Source organism: Columba livia, chromosome Z (genome assembly GCF_036013475.1).
Source record: "Columba livia isolate bColLiv1 breed racing homer chromosome Z, bColLiv1.pat.W.v2, whole genome shotgun sequence".
Classification (NCBI taxonomy): Eukaryota; Metazoa; Chordata; class Aves; order Columbiformes; family Columbidae; genus Columba; species Columba livia.
This window is the reverse complement of record NC_088642.1, coordinates 7727600-7747817: the sequence shown is the minus strand read 5'-3', so window position 1 is coordinate 7747817 and position 20218 is coordinate 7727600. Positions and strand designations below refer to the sequence as shown.

General features: G+C 37.2%; 1 protein-coding gene across 15 annotated transcripts in view; it reads right to left on the bottom strand.

Annotated features, from left to right (window-relative positions):
* CELF4 (CUGBP Elav-like family member 4) overlaps nucleotides 1-20218 on the bottom strand; it is a 713325-nt gene that overhangs the window by 616414 nt on the left and 76693 nt on the right. For all 15 annotated transcript variants that reach the window (XR_010469177.1, XR_010469178.1, XM_065046935.1 and 12 more), the window contains exon 2: nucleotides 4430-4512. Coding sequence is in view for 13 of the 15 variants with exons in the window: in XM_065046935.1 (XP_064903007.1) it covers nucleotides 4430-4512 (83 nt within the window). In the remaining 2 variants the exon portion in view is untranslated. The remainder of the gene's footprint in view (nucleotides 1-4429; nucleotides 4513-20218) is intronic.

Here is a 20218-nt window from a genome sequence, read left to right as displayed (position 1 = left end):
CAAAAAAACCCACCAACCAACCAACCAAAACCAAAAGCAGAACAACAAAAAAAAACACCCCAAAAACCTAAGCACAACTTCAGTTTCATTAGAGAGGTTTTTCAGTTTGTTTGTTTAAAACTGTGTTTAATATGAGTTTTATGAGCTCACCTGTCTTCCAATGTTAAAGATGCATATTTTTGCATATAATGAATAAAGCAGAATACATTTTTTTCTAGATAGCAGAAGAAACAAAGGATGTCAGAGCAGTTAGGAAGAAAACTAATTATGTTATGGACTGAGAAATTTAGCATACCAGTAGCACCACTCTCCCTTTTAAGAGGAACAGATACAGTAAGAAAATCCAGTCTATTTCCCAGCCTGAATAAGCCCTGCAGATTGCTGAGGTTAACAGTTTCTTAGTTACTTAATTTCATAGTTATTCTTTGCAAGTCTTACAAGGAGTTTTCTAACATTATGCAAAGAGTCAGTACCTTCATCCAGTATACATGGACTATTCACTCCCATTGCCTGAGAGAGTCACAAAGAATTAGAGGAAAAAAATGCTGCTGTGCTTATCATACATGAGCTCAGTTTATTTGTGCTATAAATAAAAGTAGATCTTGATAGCGTAATTACATTTTTCAACGTTATCCTCCACCATTCACTTCAGAGAGAAAAAGAGAAAGAGGAGAAAAAGTTGGCCTCACTATAATTTGTAATCAAAATGACTACACTTAAAGCATAATTTTATTTCACTGATTTCATTTCCTGTGGAGCTTTGTGGGGCAAATAGATAATATTGTACCAAATTTGCAGGCAGATAATTCTCACATCGCCTGCACTGTCATTGTCTAGATCAGTCTCCCTCCTCCCCATGCTTTCCCCAAGACCATGGACTCTGTTTTTGATATGGCACTTTTTCATTCAGAGATATATTGGCATCAGAAATCCCAAAGGTGAATGAACTCAAACTTTCTCAACTTTCTTACTTCCCCCATTTATTCTTCCCTTGCTTAATTTGCTTTTTATAATGTTGGAGAGGAAAGAAAAAAAAAATGGTTTCCCACTATGAAGGATTAGCGCAGATTATGGTGAAAAGTGTTAATTATAGGTAGGGAAAGAGAATAGTGCATCTCTCCAATCTGTTCTTGATTTCCCCCGTGTCTGCCTGGCTGGTAATAAGCCTCCTTTAATCTGGCAGTCCCCTTGGTGAAATCAGAGCCACGGACAGCAATATTGATTGCTTCTGAGAAACCATCACAGCTGCTCAACCAAATTACCTTTGATATGTGACCTTTAATGTAATTACTGCAACATCAAAGCATTTCTATAAATTATTAAAGAACTAATATACTTCATCATCCAGCTACTCTATTATATGTAAAATAAACAATCACAAGTAAACGCTAGAATTTGAATTGTCCGACACTTGCCAAGTGCTCTTTACATACACACCCAGCTACGTTAACCTTCCTTTTTAGGCAAGACAATTTCAAACTGCCCAAAACAGCCTAATTCATCTAGATTAAGAGGATTCAACTAGTAATTTTATGTTTTACATTCCATTCTAGTTGCTTCAAAATATCTATCATGATTCCTTCCCACCCAAAAAGAAAGTGCCATAAAGACTTTATTAATCAACACATACCTGCTTGGAAGTCTTTTGATTATTCCACAAGATGACTTTATGTCCCACATATAATACATAAATATGTGAAACATATTCCTGTCATCTTACAAAGAACATCCAGAAAGTAATTACTGTAAAATATGTGCATGTAGCCACTCCACTAAAAACAAAGTGATACATGGCTAAGAGGCAAGGCATTTGAATCTGGACACAAACTCCTTATGCCTCACCATTTACATACATTAGCATCCATGTGCATGTTATTAAACATGACTCAGTTCTGTGTTTTATAGTACAAAGAACACAAGCAGCAATATTGCAAGAGCAGGCAAATACACTGTTTGCTGGGGGATGGGAAAGAGATGTCTTGATTCAATGGTCCAATGTAGCACTTTTTTACTATACCAGGCTTGTTAATTATTTTTCATATCTCCCCGACATTGCTGTTTGTGTCACAGACAGTAGATGTTCAAGAGAAGGTGTTATGTATGTGTCATTTGTGAACTCATGTGAATGAGGACTTAGACCCCTGACCTTACAAGTGCTTTTTATTTTATGGTGATGAACTATGCTTGATATTGTTGGTGCATGTTATCAAGAACAGTCAGGTAAGTCATAAATAATTCTCTGTTACTCACATCGGAACCATAAAATAGTATCCAGGCATGACAGTTTATCAAGAGACAAAGCTGGTTTCCCTAAATAAACTGCAGTGACATCATTCAGAAGATGAGTTCAGAAACTTGGCAGAAAGCTATATGCAGAGGGTTTTCTGGAGGAAAGTAAAACTTTATCCTGAGATAAACAGAACTGGATTCAAAAGGGATGGAAGAAGTCACTGCTCGGAACTCTCAGAAACTTGGTTGTTTTTTAGACAGAGGATTCACTGTTCCCAATTCAATCAGCTCCTGATGGATCACCTCAAAGTGTAAAACAAAGCAAAAAAGCCTTCTGAAATCAGTGTGGTCAGTATAGCCTATATGTGATAGAAATGACATAAACTAAGGAAGAAATATTTTGCTTGTAGTCTAGAATCAGTCAGTGTAACCTCTGAAGGAAGTCTGGATTGTAACGCTGGTTGACTTTTGCCACTGTCCAATACAACAGTTTTGAGTTAAAGTTTTGTGATCAAAATCCCTAAAATATGGATCGAGATTCGCAACTACACTCATATGAAGAAGCAATGCAAGATTAAAAAATAACGAAACAAAACTAAACTAAACTAACTCTTCAGCTGCTCTCTCTCCCCAACTCTGAGCCCTTAGTCTCACTGACCCACTGTCTTCTAGAAGATATTATCATTATAAAACTTCAGGGTAAGATTTTAAACTCATAGGGAAGATATGAGCTCCATACATGAGTGAGTGGTCTGGATCCTAATAAGGAGAACAAACAGTCTCAGTAAAACAATTGGAATTCCAGTTAGTGTCTTTTAAAAACACAACAATCTATTAAACACAAGCATATCTCTATTTTTGATAAATACATATTTAATTTCAAACATATTTCAGAAAATTTCAGGTAAAATGTTACCTGAAACATCCCTGTTCAAAATATTTCATTTTCTGTACATTCAGTTTTACCATTTAGAGGAGAAAGAAGTAAAAGGAAAACATCTGTAGCTAACAAGTTTCTAGAAAATAAAAAAAAATATATTAAAAAAAAATCAGAGGGAGTTGTCAGCTACCAGATACATATTTTTAGAGAATGAAGTATGTGTATGTATTTACATAAGGTATGGCCTTTAAAGCAAAGATGGATGTAGATGAGCAAGTGCGTGGGCATCTCCATACTGTTAAGGTGTCATAGAGATAGGTAAATAGACCCAGGATGATGGAAACAAGCAGAGTAGAATCAAAACTTTCTTCATGAACACAAAGCAACTGAAGTGTTTCAAGCTTTTTGGAAAGGTAGGTTATGGGTACACAGGACTCAGTCATTCTACACCAATAAAGACAGAACTTGGACCAATTTCATCTTAGTTTATATGCAGCCTGGAGACATCAGGATCTCACTCTTAATTATTTGATCACTGACTTCTGTGTCGTTATAAAACCAACCCTATTCTGGCCACAGGAGTACTGCACTCTGCTGTTTCCAATCCACATATCCTTGCTGAATCTAAATAGTATCTCAATCCCTCCTCCTGGTTATTGCTAAACTGGAAACATGTCCCAGCAGGGCAGGTCTTCCCCACATAATCCTGATTCTATTTTTAGTTCTGCTTGTGTTGTCTGAACCTTAGATCTTGCGCATGTGAATAATTTTCCTCATTATCTTGTGTTCGTCTCTCTCTCATTTCTCCTTGTCTCACCGCCTTTCCAATCTGCTACAGCTGCTTGAATACTAAAGTAACTGAGTCAAACCACTTTGTCATCAGTAATATGTTTTCATTCTGTGATAACTCAATAATGCGATCTGTTTCTTGATTTCTTGCTGCCACACCCTGCTTCAAAGAGGAAAAATAGTAGAGGTAGCACACACTGAGCATTTCTAATATTTCATTGTAGTGGTCAGAACCTTTCCTCAGCTGAGTAAGGCTGGTAGAAGCCAGCCCATAACCAGTTAATCACTGTTTTCCTGACTCCTGGTAAGAGTAAAAAGGATTTTAGGTTGTTTATTTATTTATTTATTTATTTATTTTTGCTTAGAACACATTTGGGTGGGTTGGTGGTATCTTGATTTTATTAATACAATGCAAATAGTGAATCATCCAATCACCTGGATACATTATGCTTCTAAACCCAAGACAAGAACACCACATGTAATTGATTTATTAAAAAAGATTTAAAAGAAAAAAAATCAATCTGGACTCACCCCCGGCAGAGTCTTCTGCTCATGCAGTGCACTCTGGGCCTTTAGAGCAGACTCCCTTTCGCAGTACGTTAGGAAGGCACAGCCTGTAAACAAAAGGCAAAACCTCAGTAAAAGCAGTCCTTCAGAGTTTTAAATGAGACAGCCCACCATCACCCCATGCCTAGTAAATCAGTCATCAGTCATGAAAACCTCTCCTCAGTAGGTAAAGAGTCAAGAAATGAAGCTATCACCACTTCCTCCGAGCCTTGATGAAATGTGAGCAACAGCGTGTCTATGGCTCCTTATTTTCATTTGAACACATGCTTAAGTATCAGATACAGAGGACTGTACAAGATTAAGGATCTCAAAGAACCTACATGGTGTCAAGGAAGGGCATGAGATCTCACTCCTACTACAGCAGCAGCACTGGGAACAAGGCCCTTACCACCATATTGAAGGTCTTGTGACCTTCTTTCGTACCAAGTACTTAAAGTAAAGGGCATCCAAGGACTTGGGACTTCCTACTGCAGAGGACTACAGCTATTGTTTAGCCTGACTTGCATCCACAAGTAGTCTACCTGATTGCAACACATCAGAAAGCCACCAACCTGCCCTTGCTGCTGCAAGAGCACTTTGGCTTCCAGCCATACATGCAAAGATAATCACAGCAAATACCAAACATTCAATCCAAAACATCTATGTTGTTTTGCAAATCATTAGAACTTCAGAGATGCTTCAATGGATCATGTCTTTGATTCTTCCAAAAAGTTGTCTCATCAACTGCAAAGGCTAAAGCCCTGTCATGGCAGAGGAGAGCAAAAACCCTGCTCTGCTTTCTCTCTCCACTTTCACACTCACTTTTTGGTAAAATTTGCCGATGTTACAAACTCTTACACCATTTATATGTGTGTTTGTGATGTGATCAGGTTATTCCTTCTTACTGCAGTATACTGAAAACCTGCCAGTTCCTGCAGCAAAAGAAGTGCTTGTTATGCAAAGGACATTTTCTCTGAAGTTACTACAGAATGTCTGCAACCTCATCAGCTCCTTGAAATTGAGGTATCTCATCTTCCAAGGTTCAGGCAGCATGTCTATTAAACTGTGGGCATCTTCCAAGAGCAGCACAAGTACAGAGAGACTGCCAAGGAAACAAACTTGTCCCATAATCTCATCTTGACCCACCCACCTTCTTCCCATGCATGTAAAAAAGTATGCCACAGGTGAGTAAACAGCAGACTGTGAACACTTTTTTCAGCTCTAATCAACACTGTGATATTTTTGTCTATAAAACATTCACTGTCTTGTCCAAATTGGCTCTTTAGACAATATTACTGAAGAAACATGCACTTGTTATTTTCTTCTTTATAATGTTTTAAATAGATTAATACTCACAAGAGACTAGGGAGACTTTTTTTTTCCTATAAACATAAATTTATGTGTTTTCTTAGAGATTGTCTTGTGAAAGTTACCACACTCCTCTCATGATGAAGCTACAAGCTAGATAAATCTTTCAATTTGGCATGGAAAATAAAATATTTTTTGCTCTATTTCTTACCCTATATTGCTTTCTGAAGGTTTATTCAAGCCAAACATGTTTATTATGTCTTTATAACTGGGAATCAGAATCAGAAGTTGACAATCAAGAAAGGAGACTGAACAAGAACATAAGTTTTCATATTCTAATTGGAATTATTTGGATTCATTCCCCTCTAACTTTGAATTAAAGAGTTTTCAGTTTGCACCTACTAGAGAAGAGGAAGAAACTGTGGCAAAGAGTTTACAGCTAGTGGAAGTAATAAAGTAATAGATTGAAAAGGACCCTTAAAAGTCACCCATAGCTTGCTAATCAAATGGGAAACTATGCTTAAATTTAATTTCAGTGCTAAATCACAGGCTGAGAGCTCTCTGTTGACTAGACACAATAAGAAAGTCTCCTTTTAGTAGCAGACTTGGAGCAGCTGATACACTCTAATTAGGCACATCATAGTGCACTGTTCTGGAGATAAACTATGCAGTGTAAAGCTCTCATAATGATAGCTATATTTTTCTCCTCATTGTGATGACCATGACGACAGTTCAGGGTAACAATGTCCTGCAATTCCTACCGTATCATGACTGTAATTCAGACTAAATAGACAGAAGTCTACTTCTCTCTGAAGGAACAAAGTTTCCTTCCAAGATCCACACAAAATGTATGTGGAGGCAAGTTCTCATCAGGAAGAAACCTCCATTAAGTCCTCTCCAAACACATTTGTGAAAGTGGTAGAAGCAACAATCTCCCAGAAACATTATTTAGTAGAATGCATCCAAACTCAATGGTTTCCCAAACAAGGTGTTAAGAATATAAAGGTTTTGGAATGGAAAAGAAGAAATCTAGTCTCTCATATGGTCAGATAAAGAAAAAACATGTTATTCAGGGACAAAAGAGTGTTTTGTTGAGGTATTTATTTTTCCGTTTCTCCTTAAAAATACACCATGCACACGAATTACAGTCTACACCATTCCTGTTGGCCAAAAAGTAATTTATTTAGGCAAAATAATACCTTATTTACTTCAAGTAAATCCTGATTGCTTAGAGACAGTAAGAAGTTCCATCCTAGCAACAGCCAACTGGAATAAACCAGAGTTCATAGTTCATAGTGCATGGGGTTTTTTTGTCTCTGTTTTGCTTATCACTGGATTTCTCTATAAAGAACAGACTAAGAATCAGCCATCAACTAGAGCAGTATTTCTCCAAAAACATTAGTATGTGGCTTGTGATAAAACAACACATACATATTATTCCATCCTGCAATTATTTCTATATTTCAGTTCCTTGTGCATTAGAATGAAAGGTAGAAAGATTTATTGCCCCATCCCTACTTAGAAACACCAAAATACTTAACCTGTCCTTTGTATTGTGATGCTTAATGGAACTACAACTGTAGCACCTCTTTCAGGTGTTACTTCTCCTAGGCTACCTCTTTCAATGTCCATATGACCCCTCCAAAGGATTCTTCATTTTCTTAGTGTCTGATGAACGCTGTTTAAAGAAAGAACACTGAACACTTTGGTTAGTGCTACAGGATACAACACCCTAAGCAGCTGAGTCTTGAAATAATGTCATAAGAAGCAGCTATACTAGGTTTCACAGAGAAAAGGCAAACCGATGAAAAAAGTTATTTTTAAAAGTTTTGATTACTCAGATGGAAAACAATTTCAAAACAACCAACTTTCCCCATTAAAACTTTTGATTGTGTACAGAACTACTTATTTCACTGGAACAAAGGAAAAAAAAAAAAACAAACACACAAAAAAGAAAAACCCATTTTGATAGTAAATGCTTAAGTAGCTCAACTTAAGCTCAACTCACTTGCCAATAGCTCTTTGGGCTGGATGTGAATCTGACTTCTGGGTGAAAAGCTTCATATTCCATTACTAATTATTTGCACCATCCAGCCTCCTGGAACAGCCTATGTTCATCAGTACGATGAATATTTCTGAACACGTCTCACTTAAGGAAAGATAGAGTGAAGGCTATGCATTATTTCTGTCATCTCTTTGTATGGGTGACTGTGACTGACTGAGTACAGTGCTTGAGAATTATATCTGAATTTAAACAAAAAAATCTAATTGACTAATTATTGGTAATGAAGGACTTGCTCCTAACTGCTCCTAATTTAAATTCCATTTCTCTCAAACATGCCAAGATTTTCAAATGTGTCAATCAGCTAAAAGATCCTTTGTTTGGATTGTATCTTTCCAGCTGTTCATTTGCTACCAGTGGACAGGTCTTTGGGCTAGTGCATAAACATCTGGAAACTCCCAGATGGCAATTAACTCTCAACCTATTGAACTGCAGTCTCTTGGAAACATGAGGATGTATCAAGTGGTCTCCTGGGAAACAAGGTTGTTAAAGAAAAGTGGGAAACAAAAACAAGCGCTTGAGAAGGGGAAAAAAAAAAAAAAAAAATACAAGCTCTATTTTAATTTTACCTCCAGGGAATTCAATAACGTAAATAATAATTGCATAGAATACAGATGGATAATGATTGCACCTATGGCAACTTCAACACACCAGGAAGTCTCCTGAAGATTTTGCACAAGCCTGGGAGGCAAAACAGTCAGGGGACACATTCTGAGCTGAACGGAATAATTCTGAAAACCAAGAATTATTTCACCCCACCAGTACTTAGTTCATCCTGGGACAGAGAAAAGCAAACTTTTCCTTGACATCTCAGTGCTTATTACTTCAGTGAATCAGTTTACTCTCAGTTACTTTAAACCAGTTAAGTTGTTTTGGCCGGATAAAAACACTGGTCACCTAACTCAAATTTAGTTATTTAATATTTGTTAATGGCAAGACATTCATTTGATCTAGCATACAGGAGAAGAATAAACCTCTGGAGATGCCTACCTTCTATAAGGGGTGTAAGAGCCATGCACAGCCACCTCAGGTGCAGGCTTTTAGCTTCAGGGTTGCATGTTCACATCATTACATTCCACCTGTCCCCTCTAGCCTCCCAGTTACCTCAAGTATATGCATTACCTGTACCATAATCAATCCTTGTTATCCATGGTAGGAGATGAAGTTGATGCATACTGATGGTCTATTAATAAGTTTAAGGGTTTTTTTTCCCCCTTTCTTGTCTTATTTTGGCAGACAGCCACAGGTATCATGGCAGTATCTCCCCTTCTCCCCTTTACCCATTGTTTAGATCAAATATCTACAACTTGTGTGATGTATTTTGGTGACATCCTCTGATTTTATTAGAATTACATAACCTCATAGAACACATGCCTTTAGCTTTCCCGTACATCTAGATCCAGAGATATTGATGTTGTTTAAGAGCTAGACTATAATCATGATAATTTCCAGGTATTTACTATCTGTCCGAACAAGGCATTAAAAGTCCGATCTAAAACTGATGAAAAAATACTTATACACTTCAACAGATTATGGGGAAGGGACCCTTAATCTTTCTGGGCCTATATTTACTCTTCGCCATTCTGAGGGAAAATTAAAATGTTTGTTAGGTGCTTTAAGACTCTTGGATGAAAGCCATGAAGTAAAGCAGATTCTGAACTCAGGAGTGTAAATTCAGTCAAGGGGAGAGCTTGCCTGTAACTCAGCAGAGGTATGCAATTACACCAACATAAAATTAGGTTCATTATTTGACCCATAATCTATTGCCTCTCTTGGAAGAATCCTTGGCTCAGATACTGACCTCAGCTAAATTGGTGATAATCTGGAACAGTTAGGATAACCCTAAGTTTAGTGAAACTTGTCTCAAGTGGTCTAAGTCAGTTTTTGGTTCACAAGTATTTGTGACTGTAGAGTATGCTTCAACCAGTTGCCACAGCTCAGCTGACAGGTGATAAGTTCCAAAACTACAGCCCTTCTGATACCTGTAAGACTAAATTCAGAATCATTGCTGAAGAAAAGATGAGAATATTGCAATGCTATCAGTTGTTTGCTTGTTTTTCATTGAGTCAATTGGCTTCACATTTTTAGTTAAAATAATAATAATAATTGACTTTAACAATGAGGTTTCCTAAATTGGCCTTCCCATGTTTTATGTTAGACACCTGGATACCACATGAATTGGTGAACAAGATATCCTTCTGTTAACAGTTACACAAGAAAGAACAAAGAAACCAATTTATAATATCTGCTTGTGTGGAACCTTTTCACCTATGAGTTTCAATGTATCTAACTTCCCAAAACCCAAACACAGAGAAACCAAAAGCTTTACTCCAGCAGAACACAGTGGAGTTCAAGAAAGCAAAGTGCAATTCAGGCACAGCTCTCCAAGACATTCACGCTGTTTACAGAAAATAGAGAAGAGTAATAATACTGCATACCTTAGACCACATGCTAGTGGTCATGCTCCAACTTCAGAATAGCTATAGACTTGTAGAGGAGATGCTTTGAGAGCAAAACACTTACATCTCTGGGAAACAAGAACTCTCAACTGGTCACAGGTCTGAACATCTTGCTTAGAGGTGCTTCAGTCTCTCTGTACCTTAATTTTCTTTGAAACATTCAGATCAAGGTGTACAAATTATCTGTGGTGGACCAGAGATCTATCCCACAGCTTCCAAGCTCTAGGTTTGTGTCTGAGAGAGCTCTTCCCCTGAAAATAAAACAGTTCCTTGCTCCAAGACTCAGGGATCTCTTACACAGAGAAAGACTGTAACACTCAAGAAAACTCTTACCTTAAAATCAACATCTCAGATTACATCTCCCAGCTAGGATTTCAAAGTGAGAAAGAAATCTTTTTTCACTTTAACTATCCTAGCTCTACATGTCTGGTTTTGAAACAATTCTCATTTGCTCTGTCTACAGTGAACTGCCCAAGGTTTAATCACTTGAGGGTTTCAGAGATTGAGCTGAATTTTCTTGAGGGGGACACAATCAATAAAGACCTTCGGAACTGGAAATGTTTTATCCAATTTCTTCATCTGTTGATCTCTCAGTGATTAACTACCTTCTGATGAAAGTTAACATCTTTGCTGGTAAAGAACACTCACTTGGCTAGAACTTTTTTTCTTTTTTTTTTTTTTTTCATCTCCCCTGCTGCACAACTACTGAATGTTAACTGTTTAGAGAAAAAGATAGGAATAAAAATCTTCCCAGATATCAGCTTCCCTGTCAATTACATTGCAGGGCAGATTAACATCCTAAAAGCCCTGCTGTGTGAAATGCTAATTTTCTTTTACCTCTCATGTTATTTTCATTAACTATTATGATGTTGTTGTTTTCCTACTGTAGATAACTCGACAAGGATCTGTATGTAAAAGCATACATAAGGCACACTCATATACACCCATAAACCAATATTAAAAACAAATAAACAAAACCAACAAAAATAACAAGTTAAGAGTTCAAATCTAGAAATGCAGTTAACCATATTTCCAGAATATTAGCTCACTTAAAATGCAGTTATGATATTTCAAAATGAGACATAGATATACATAATGCAAATCAGAGTCTCTCCTCAGACTAAGCAGTGCTTAATTACATTTAGCTTTGTCCAGTCAGACAACAGAGAGACTTGAGTAACTGTCAGTGTATATAAGCATTTTAACAAAACACAGACAATGGTTTAATCTTGTTTTTTTATAACAAATGGGTTTTTAATGAAAATACCAATTTTAAAGAGCAAAAATTTCTCATAGGGAGCTTCAATGAAATACTTCATCAATAAGTGTTTCTCAGCCCCATGACACAATTTCTGATCAAAGCCTACAGCAAGAGAATCTCATTCCAGGATAGTCAGTAGTCCAGACTCTCAATCTATATCAGGCAAGCAGGGTCTTGAGCCCAGGACTTCTGCACATCAGAACGGAGTGCACTGTCACTGGCAGATGCCTGAGGGTCCATCTGTTTTTCTTCTAAGTAACTCCACAACTCCACAGCTACCTCACCTCCACCCCATTGGAAAGCTTTTGATCTCCCTTTTTTTTTTTCTTTTTCTTTTTTTTTTTTTTTTTTTTTTTTTTTTTTTTTTTTTTCAGGACGAGGGGAACAGTTTCCAGCTCTGATTCACACAAGGACAAGTTTCTCCTGGGGTCTTGAAAGTTCCTTGCAAGTTGCTTTGAACCGTTGTTTGCTGACTGGCACAACCAAAGTACGGTACAGAATGAACAATTGATTTGACATAGCATATACCAGTTCTTGTTTTCCCATAACTGCCTAAGTTTTAGCTTTAAATTTCATAGTGAAACTTCTGAGACACTTTTGATCATCTGAGCCCATATCAATCCAACATTCACTGCTCAGGTTTCTGCAAGTGTAGCTAGCCAGAACATTTTACTTCCTAGAACAAGTGTCTGTTTTCCATACAGACAGCAAATCTCCAATGAATGGACTCCCCATCAGAGAAATAAGAATGTACATTATTGATTAAGGTAGTTGTCTTCCAAAAAAGATTGCTGGTGTGCCTAATAGAGACTGCAAACAGTAGATGCTTTGAATTACAGTAAAAAACTTATTTTTATATAGACCAGTCTCCCTTCAGCTTCTCATTTGTTGCCTAATAACTGCAGACTCCATGTTGTAAGGAGAGATCCATGATCTCAGGTGCTATTCATCAAATAATTAGGGCATGCTTTTGATCTTAAAGTATAAAAAGTCTGACATTAAAGTGAAACTCATGATCAACTAGTATTCTGGACCAAGCAACACTGTTCCTGGTATTTCAGAACTCAGACACTGATGAGAAAGTCATAGGCAAACTGTAGCAATCACTCAAGCGAGGATGAATAAGTAGGTTCTAGCTTTTAGTTAGTAACGAATCATCAAGTTTAAGTTAAAATCCTGATCACCTCTCAGATTGGCTCACTTCAACCTACCTATTACTTCAATCATATTTATGTTACCATTTTACATGACAGCCTCAGAAAAAAAAAAAAATAATAATAATAGTAATTACAAAATTGTAATGAAATCTTCAAGATTTCATGTTTCCAGTGTATTGATAAACAAAGGAAATACAAAAGATGTGGGTTTTTTGCCTGTGATTCACTGGTGAAAGTCAGGAACTCAAAAATCATGCTGTTGAAACAGTTATGGGTTAAACCTCATTAGAGTATGTGCATTAATTAGACTCTGTACCTGCTGTTGTGGGTCTTGCCTTTCAAATTATTTCTATTGTTAGCAACATATGAATAACTCAGTGGATTTTTTGAAACACTTAGCTATTTCAAAAACTTTTCCTCCTCTTCTTAATTTTATTTTGACTTTTGGATCCACTTCTTTTGAGGACCCTTCTTCAGGAATTCTCAACTATTACCCAGAGGTTAGGCTACTGTTAAACAATATTCACTTTCACACCTTGAATCTTAGCAAACATAAAGAAAAACCATCTCTAAATAAATTACACTGTTCTACCACATACAACATTTTCCAAGACTTGCCTTTCTGCATCCACATAGAGTTGATTTTTTTTTTTTCTTACTGTTCATTATCTTTCACCAGGGTGAGGAATAAAAATTTCTTGTAACATAACATCAACTCTGTTTGCAAGAAATGTGTTTGTACTTAAAAACATAAGAAAAGTCAATATTTTCTACCCTTAAAAAAATGTCAGGGCCATGCAGTGAGTGTCGTGTTGATAGCATCATCAAATATTTAGTTATTTATAGTTTTGTCCAGGTACATGCAAGTAAACTGTTCTAAATACAAACTTCCATATGCTCCAAAGAGCCTCATATTCTTTCTTCTCTGAGACAGGGCACACGTGTCAACATAGACTTCTGACATTTCCAGCTCAAGGTTGAAAGCAAAAGGCATTAAAATGACTTCAGGAAAGAGCTATTGTTAGACAACTTCTAGCCCATTCGGAAGCAGACTATTGTAATTATCTCTCTGGAGTTATTGTTCTTACCAAGTTTGCAAGTCCATGCTTTTCCGATTGAATAACTCTGATTCAGAATGGAACCTTTAAGACACCTCTCAAAATCAACGTCAATACATTGCTGTTACTTATGATCAAGTTTTTCTCCTCACCTTGTATGCAAGAGCTGTAAACAGGACAACATTAGAATCTCTTTGCTAAGTTCTAGAGGGTTTTGTTTAGATTCAAGTAAGTGCATCTGAAGCCACTTTAGGACTTTTATATTAGAAATCAAATCCAAATCCACAACGAATGTATTTTCTGATTCCAGCTGATATAGAAATTAAAATCTTTAAGCAGCAGCTGCTCCTGCAAGATTATCATCCTGAGACTGGAAGTCTCCAGAAACTTGTAAGAGTCACAATATGAGCCAGAGAAAACTCTACAATACCAGCTGGCTTCATAAGATTTCTGGAGACAAATTTCAGCTGTCAGGGCAATTAACATCCAGGCTCCCATAACCAGATGCTGTTTTCCATATGTTTTGACTTTGAATAGTTTCTTCTATCCTCTAAGTGATGCTAGGAGCAAACAAGTATTGTCTCTTATCTCCTATTTCTCCTTACCCTTCTTTCTCAATCTGATTTCTTCATTAACTATAGGCCATAGAATAGCATGAAGTAGGATCACCTTCTGCAAGCAGCCAGAGATGAAGTAATCTTCTTAATTAATGGACCTCTATCTGCTTATGGCTGAGAACAACAAGACACATATTCTGCCTGTGCACAAGAAAGAAAGCAAGGTGAAATTAGTTGCTCTGAGAACATGGCCAAGAAAGATGGTAAAGGCTTCTCAAAGGTCACATCTGTTATAGCACAGAGGAAGAGAGACAGGTCCCAAGAATATGGGCTTCCACTGCTTCTCTGCCAAAAAGCTCTAAGTTCACCCATTGTTGCATTACACAAGCTTGCTTTAAGAGCTTGGCTCAAGTGTACATTTAGGAACATGACCAGGCATGTACAGACTGGAAGAAGATTTAACCATCTGTCCAAAGCCACGCAAATCGTTTGTACTGAACATCAGCCTTGAACCAAAACCTCCAAAGACTCTACCCAGAGTTACAAACACCTATCAGGCTGCATTCCATAATCCTGGACAAATTCCTGCATAAATTCACTAAGATGTTATGCCCCAAGTAGGTTGTCTCAAAACCAAACTGGAAACACATCCCTTGCATCCCTTGCATCCAGGTGTATTTTCCCATCCATTATTTTGGAAACGAGTTCCTGGTTAAGAAGTTAAAAACAAACAGTGTGTGAATTTAAGTCTAAAAATTCCAATTTTTACAAAAGGTAAAAAGATGTAATCTTTGAAGTGAAAAAGAAACAGTGCAATTAATTACAACAAGATCTGTGTAATTTTAAAAGTTTCAGTGCACAAGGTTTAAAAGAGCTCTTGTCAGTGTGAAGTGAAGGAAGTACAATTTCCTGATGAATAGAGAACACAAGGTGAAGTGTGTAGTAATCACAACCAGAGAGGTATTTTGATCACTTTTTTTGTCGTTGTTGTTGATCAACTTAAAAATTAGTGAATAATGATTATAAAGTAGATTGTTTCAGTAAAAAATTTAATAAGGCTTTTAACAGAAATTTTTGCTTTGAGAAATGAAATTAGATTGGATGAACAGTGTAGCTCCCAAAGCACTGAGGACTGGTAGGAGGAATATGTGTGATAAATGTCAGTTTCATCAAGATGGAAGAGCTATCTAGCAAAGCAGGAGATCTGATCTTAAATTTAAACAGCACAGCAACGAAGATTTCACACATGAAGAGGAATGGAGAATAAATCACAACAGATCCTAGAGGGTGCTGAGCCCCTTAAAATTGTGCCCAGTCACCTGAATCCCTGCTGGGGAGGATTAGCCATGCCTAGCATCCTGCATGATTCAGCTCTTAAAATACAGGCAAAGAATAGGCACAGAGGCAAATGTCCGAATGTTCAGCAGGACATAGGAAGCTGAAATGCAGTAATGTCAAAAGACACTTTCAGATACTAATGGGCAATATCACATACAATGATGTGTATGTCACTTCCAGATCAAAGACACTTCCTTTCTTTGACATCAATAGAAAACCTACATCTACAATTATCCTGCCAGCTATAATCACCTGTAAGTATTAAGAAACACATGGAAGGGGAAAACAAACAAACAAACAAACAAACAACAAAATAAAGAGAAAGGAAAACAGAAAGAAGAGAAAGAAGAGAAAGAAGAGAAAGAAGAGAAAGAAGAGAAAGAAGAGAAAGAAGAGAAAGGGGAAGGGGAAGGGAAGAGAAAAGATGGAGTTCAGAGATAAATAATAGAAATTCTTAATGGTCTGGAAAGACTGACTTTAAGAATGAAGATTAAGAGAACTACATGTGTACAACTTGGGTAAATGATGACCCAGGAGGATAAATGATAACCAGCTACAAGCCTTGAAGGTGCAAACACAAAGTATGGAGTAAGGTTGTTCAGGGTAGATTCCAGAAAATAACAACATGAAATTCAACAACAGAACATTTAGGCTAAGCATCAGCAATGCTTCCTAACTGTTGGGAACATCAGGGTTTGCTACCCCCGCACAGCCTCCAAGGTGGCTTTTGCATCTAATTGATCTGTTAGTCAAGAATATGCAGGGTGTTTCGAAAAGCTGGACCCAATTTGAAACCACTCTATTTCTGTATCCATGAGCTACCCATGAATATAAACTCTTACCACTTGAAAGGGCAGGACAAAAAGTTTCAAATAATTACTGCTAAATGACCCATTAAACCAGGTGTACATTTTGTGTAATTGTAACATATTGCCATTGTGAAATATATTGCTTTGAAATTGTGTCCATCTTTGTTTATTTAATTTCATTTTCATTTAAGTTTACATGTATGAGTGCAATTCATGACCACACAACCTGAGCTTTGCCAGATCCTATAAGTTTATACGCAATAGGGGAATAGGCCCTTAAACGTGGTTAAGGAGTGTCTGTAAGTGTGTGTGTATTGGGAGGAAGGAAAAAGGCAGAAAGAAGAATTAAATCAACATGGGGTGGGGGCGACCCCAAGTACAGACTTTTAACCCAGCAATATTCCAACATCTTGAATGTCACTGTTTATATGACAGTTCTGTAAGATTTTTGTCCTCTTATTCCACTGTGAGGCATAAGGAGAGAGAGATGCTTGCAACCTTAGAGCAGAATAATGACCACGGATTCTCACACAATATAGCACAATTGCAAATTATAAGATGGAAGTTTATGACCCTACAGAAGGTAAAAGTAGACATAACTAAATGTCTCTCCCTGCCATTAGAGTAAATCAGTCTTTCATGGAACTTTAATTACTCAAGTCACTTGAAACCATAAACAAAAGTTAATACTGATCCAAGAACAAATGCATTCAGTGGGCCTCCATTCCCCCTCCTCTCCCTATTTCTAACTTTTACAATTCTATCCAACAGTTTAACACTTTGTCTAACACAAGAGAAAGACAATTCTTTTAAGAAAACAAGTCAGAATGTCCACTGACTGACATGGAAAGTTATATTAAAATGCAATCCATCTGCAGTCAGCTGGGCAATTGTCTACAATTTTTAAGGTGTTGCACAGAGCTGAGCAGCCAGCCACCCACTAAGTTTTTTTGAGTAGTATACTTTTCTTATTTTATAAAGATCAATTTCAAGGAAAAAATGACAGTCAGTTGTAAAAAAGCAAGTGTAATTCTGCTAGGTTTTGGTTTGTGTTTTTTTTGTTTAGCTTTTTTTTTTTTTTTTTTTAGGTTTAATATGACATGTTGCTTTATATTTATTTCTCTACTGATTTAATAGAGATGAGAGAATCTCAAACCAAGAATGAACACAAAGCCATGTCTGTACTAACACAGTAGCAGCAAATAGTTCCCAATGGGAAAGCATTCAGACTGTAGAGCAGACTCCTCAAAAGAAACTAGTGGAAGCCATTTTGCACAAGACATTAAAAGATGGATGAAGGAGACTTTCTAGGATATCTTCTGAATACAGTGGCCTACCAAAACTTTTCCTGTTACCAGTATATGAGTCACTGGCTAGTGGATGCCTGGAAACAAATACGCATCAATGATATGATTTCACTTAATTATTTTTTCCATCATGAATGCTAAAAATAGTGAGCCAGCTGCTGAGAATCTCTGGGAGGCTGAAACTCACTGGAGAATCCCTGCTGATGTCAGAAAGTAGGAGAGTAGAGTTTAATGAGTTTAAAAAAAACCAAACAACAAATATTGTTGTCTTTAAATGGAGTGGATTAGGACATTATGTAAGGATGACAGTACTAGGTCAGAGAAAGTCCATCTCATACGATATCCTGTCTCCAACAGTGGCCAGAAGCAGACGCCCCAAGAAGAATATCAGGAGAGGATGTGCATAATGCCTCCTCTGGGTATTCTTCTCAGTCTCCAGCCTTGTGGCTCAGGGACTTCTGGGCCAAATGCAATCTCTGTGTATATAGTAATTACTTGATGAAACTGAATTTGTCGTTTTTCACAGCCATTCCTTACATTTTAACATTTAAGTTCTTGTTTTTCCTGTAAACAGACTTAAGGGGCTTTGTCTGTTTTATGGCAGTTTTTTTATGATTTATTGTAAATAAATTTTCCAGGAAAAGTAATATGCTCCTGACTAGCAAACATGCACCATAAAAGCCTGCTTCCAGGATCATCTGTAATCTGATTTCACCGAGTCCAAAGGGTGAATCAAGAGGTTACAGCTTTAGAAGTGTGACCCACAGGGCTCCAAGTATCTTATCATCTCATTTACAGAAAAACAGGGAACCTTTCAAGATCCAAATACATCAGCTGGCAGAAGCTTTGAGTAGAAGAGTTTGTTAAATATTTTGGTTCCAGTAAATCAACATTGCTCGATATGGAACTAATTTATCACAGGATTTCTTCTATAGTTCTACCTCTGCTGATAAACTAGATTTCTTGTGATGATACCTTCTGCATGATAATAAGAGAATGCCAATAGGAATACTAAATAATATTTTCCCAACTGCAAGAAAAAGATTACATATACATCCACCCCCCCAAAGACTATAAAATCTATGCATAGTCATTTTTAAGAGTGAAAATACAAGATTATCTGAGATTTTGTTTGTATGTGTTTGGTTCTGGTTTGAACGAAAATGAGAATTCACAAAACATTATAATTTAAATTGCCCCTATAATAAAACTACCTTAATATATGTATGCTTTGTAGGAGTTGTCAGTTATATCATTACACACTATTTCTCCACTGCCTGTGCTCTGGCTTCTGTCACTGGACTGTCTTTGTTCTGTACTTGTACGGATCGTACCAAATCAGCATCCTCATAAAAATAAATGCATGCAGTTCCTTTCTCCAGTATACGTGAAGTAATTCACTGCCTGAATTCAAACATGTGATATGATCACCATACGATTTAATTGCAACAGATTAGGTTTATCAGGATACACAGAATACCATCCTATAGCTAGGAAGGCAGGATACTTTACCTTGGGAAACTGGTAAAATAGTGAAAAGCAGAAATCTCTTGTCCTAGTTCTTATTAAACAGCCCCAATATTAGATGCCTCTGGAAGACCCTTCTGTTCCTTTCAACCCCAGACATGCATCCAAACCTTCTTCACACCACTCAGACTCCACTCATGCAGTACTTTTTCATTTTCTTTTTCCCTCTCTTCTCTCTACAAAGAGATTTAAGTGACGCACTATCAAGGATGCATCCTGTAAGAATTTCATACTCTGAGACGATAAGGACATGTTTTGTAGACAGGTGCTTCAGTTTTAAGTGTCTTACTGAATTTACCCAATAAATGGACACAATTTTGCATCTACAGCTTATGCAACATCAATTTATTGCTTTGATATCCATATATTATGATTTAACATGGCAGTGTGATAGCATGACATTTGATGATTCATGCTCAGGTCTGTCCAACTGAAAAGCATTCCTCAGTGACAGTCCCCTGACACACTGGACTGGTGGCTTATCTTTATAGATAATGACCGTGTTACTCTACCTCTTGTCTTCGCCCTCCATGGAATACAGTCAGATATCTACAAAGTCTCTCATCTGCTCTGCATTACCATGTCTAAGATTTTCACAGTTCTTCAGCAAATGCCCTGCAGTCATACCACCACCCCTTTGGCTACAATTCCTGCAGAACTCATGAAACTCTGTTTCCCCAAAAGGATTCTATTTGCAAAGGCTTTCCTCGCAGCTCAAATCCCAGACCAGTAAGGACTACATGCCATCAGCCTTTCCCCTCACACATGGTTTTGCACTGTATATTACTTTGTGAATGAGGGAGCAAGTCACAGTGACTTGCAGCTACTTTTCTGGTTTTGTTCAGCATTCAAGGTCCGTGGAGGTCTTTGAGAGGTCAGAGAATGCCTGGAAAGGTAGAAAGTCAGTGGTCATCCAGTGAGCATTACATGA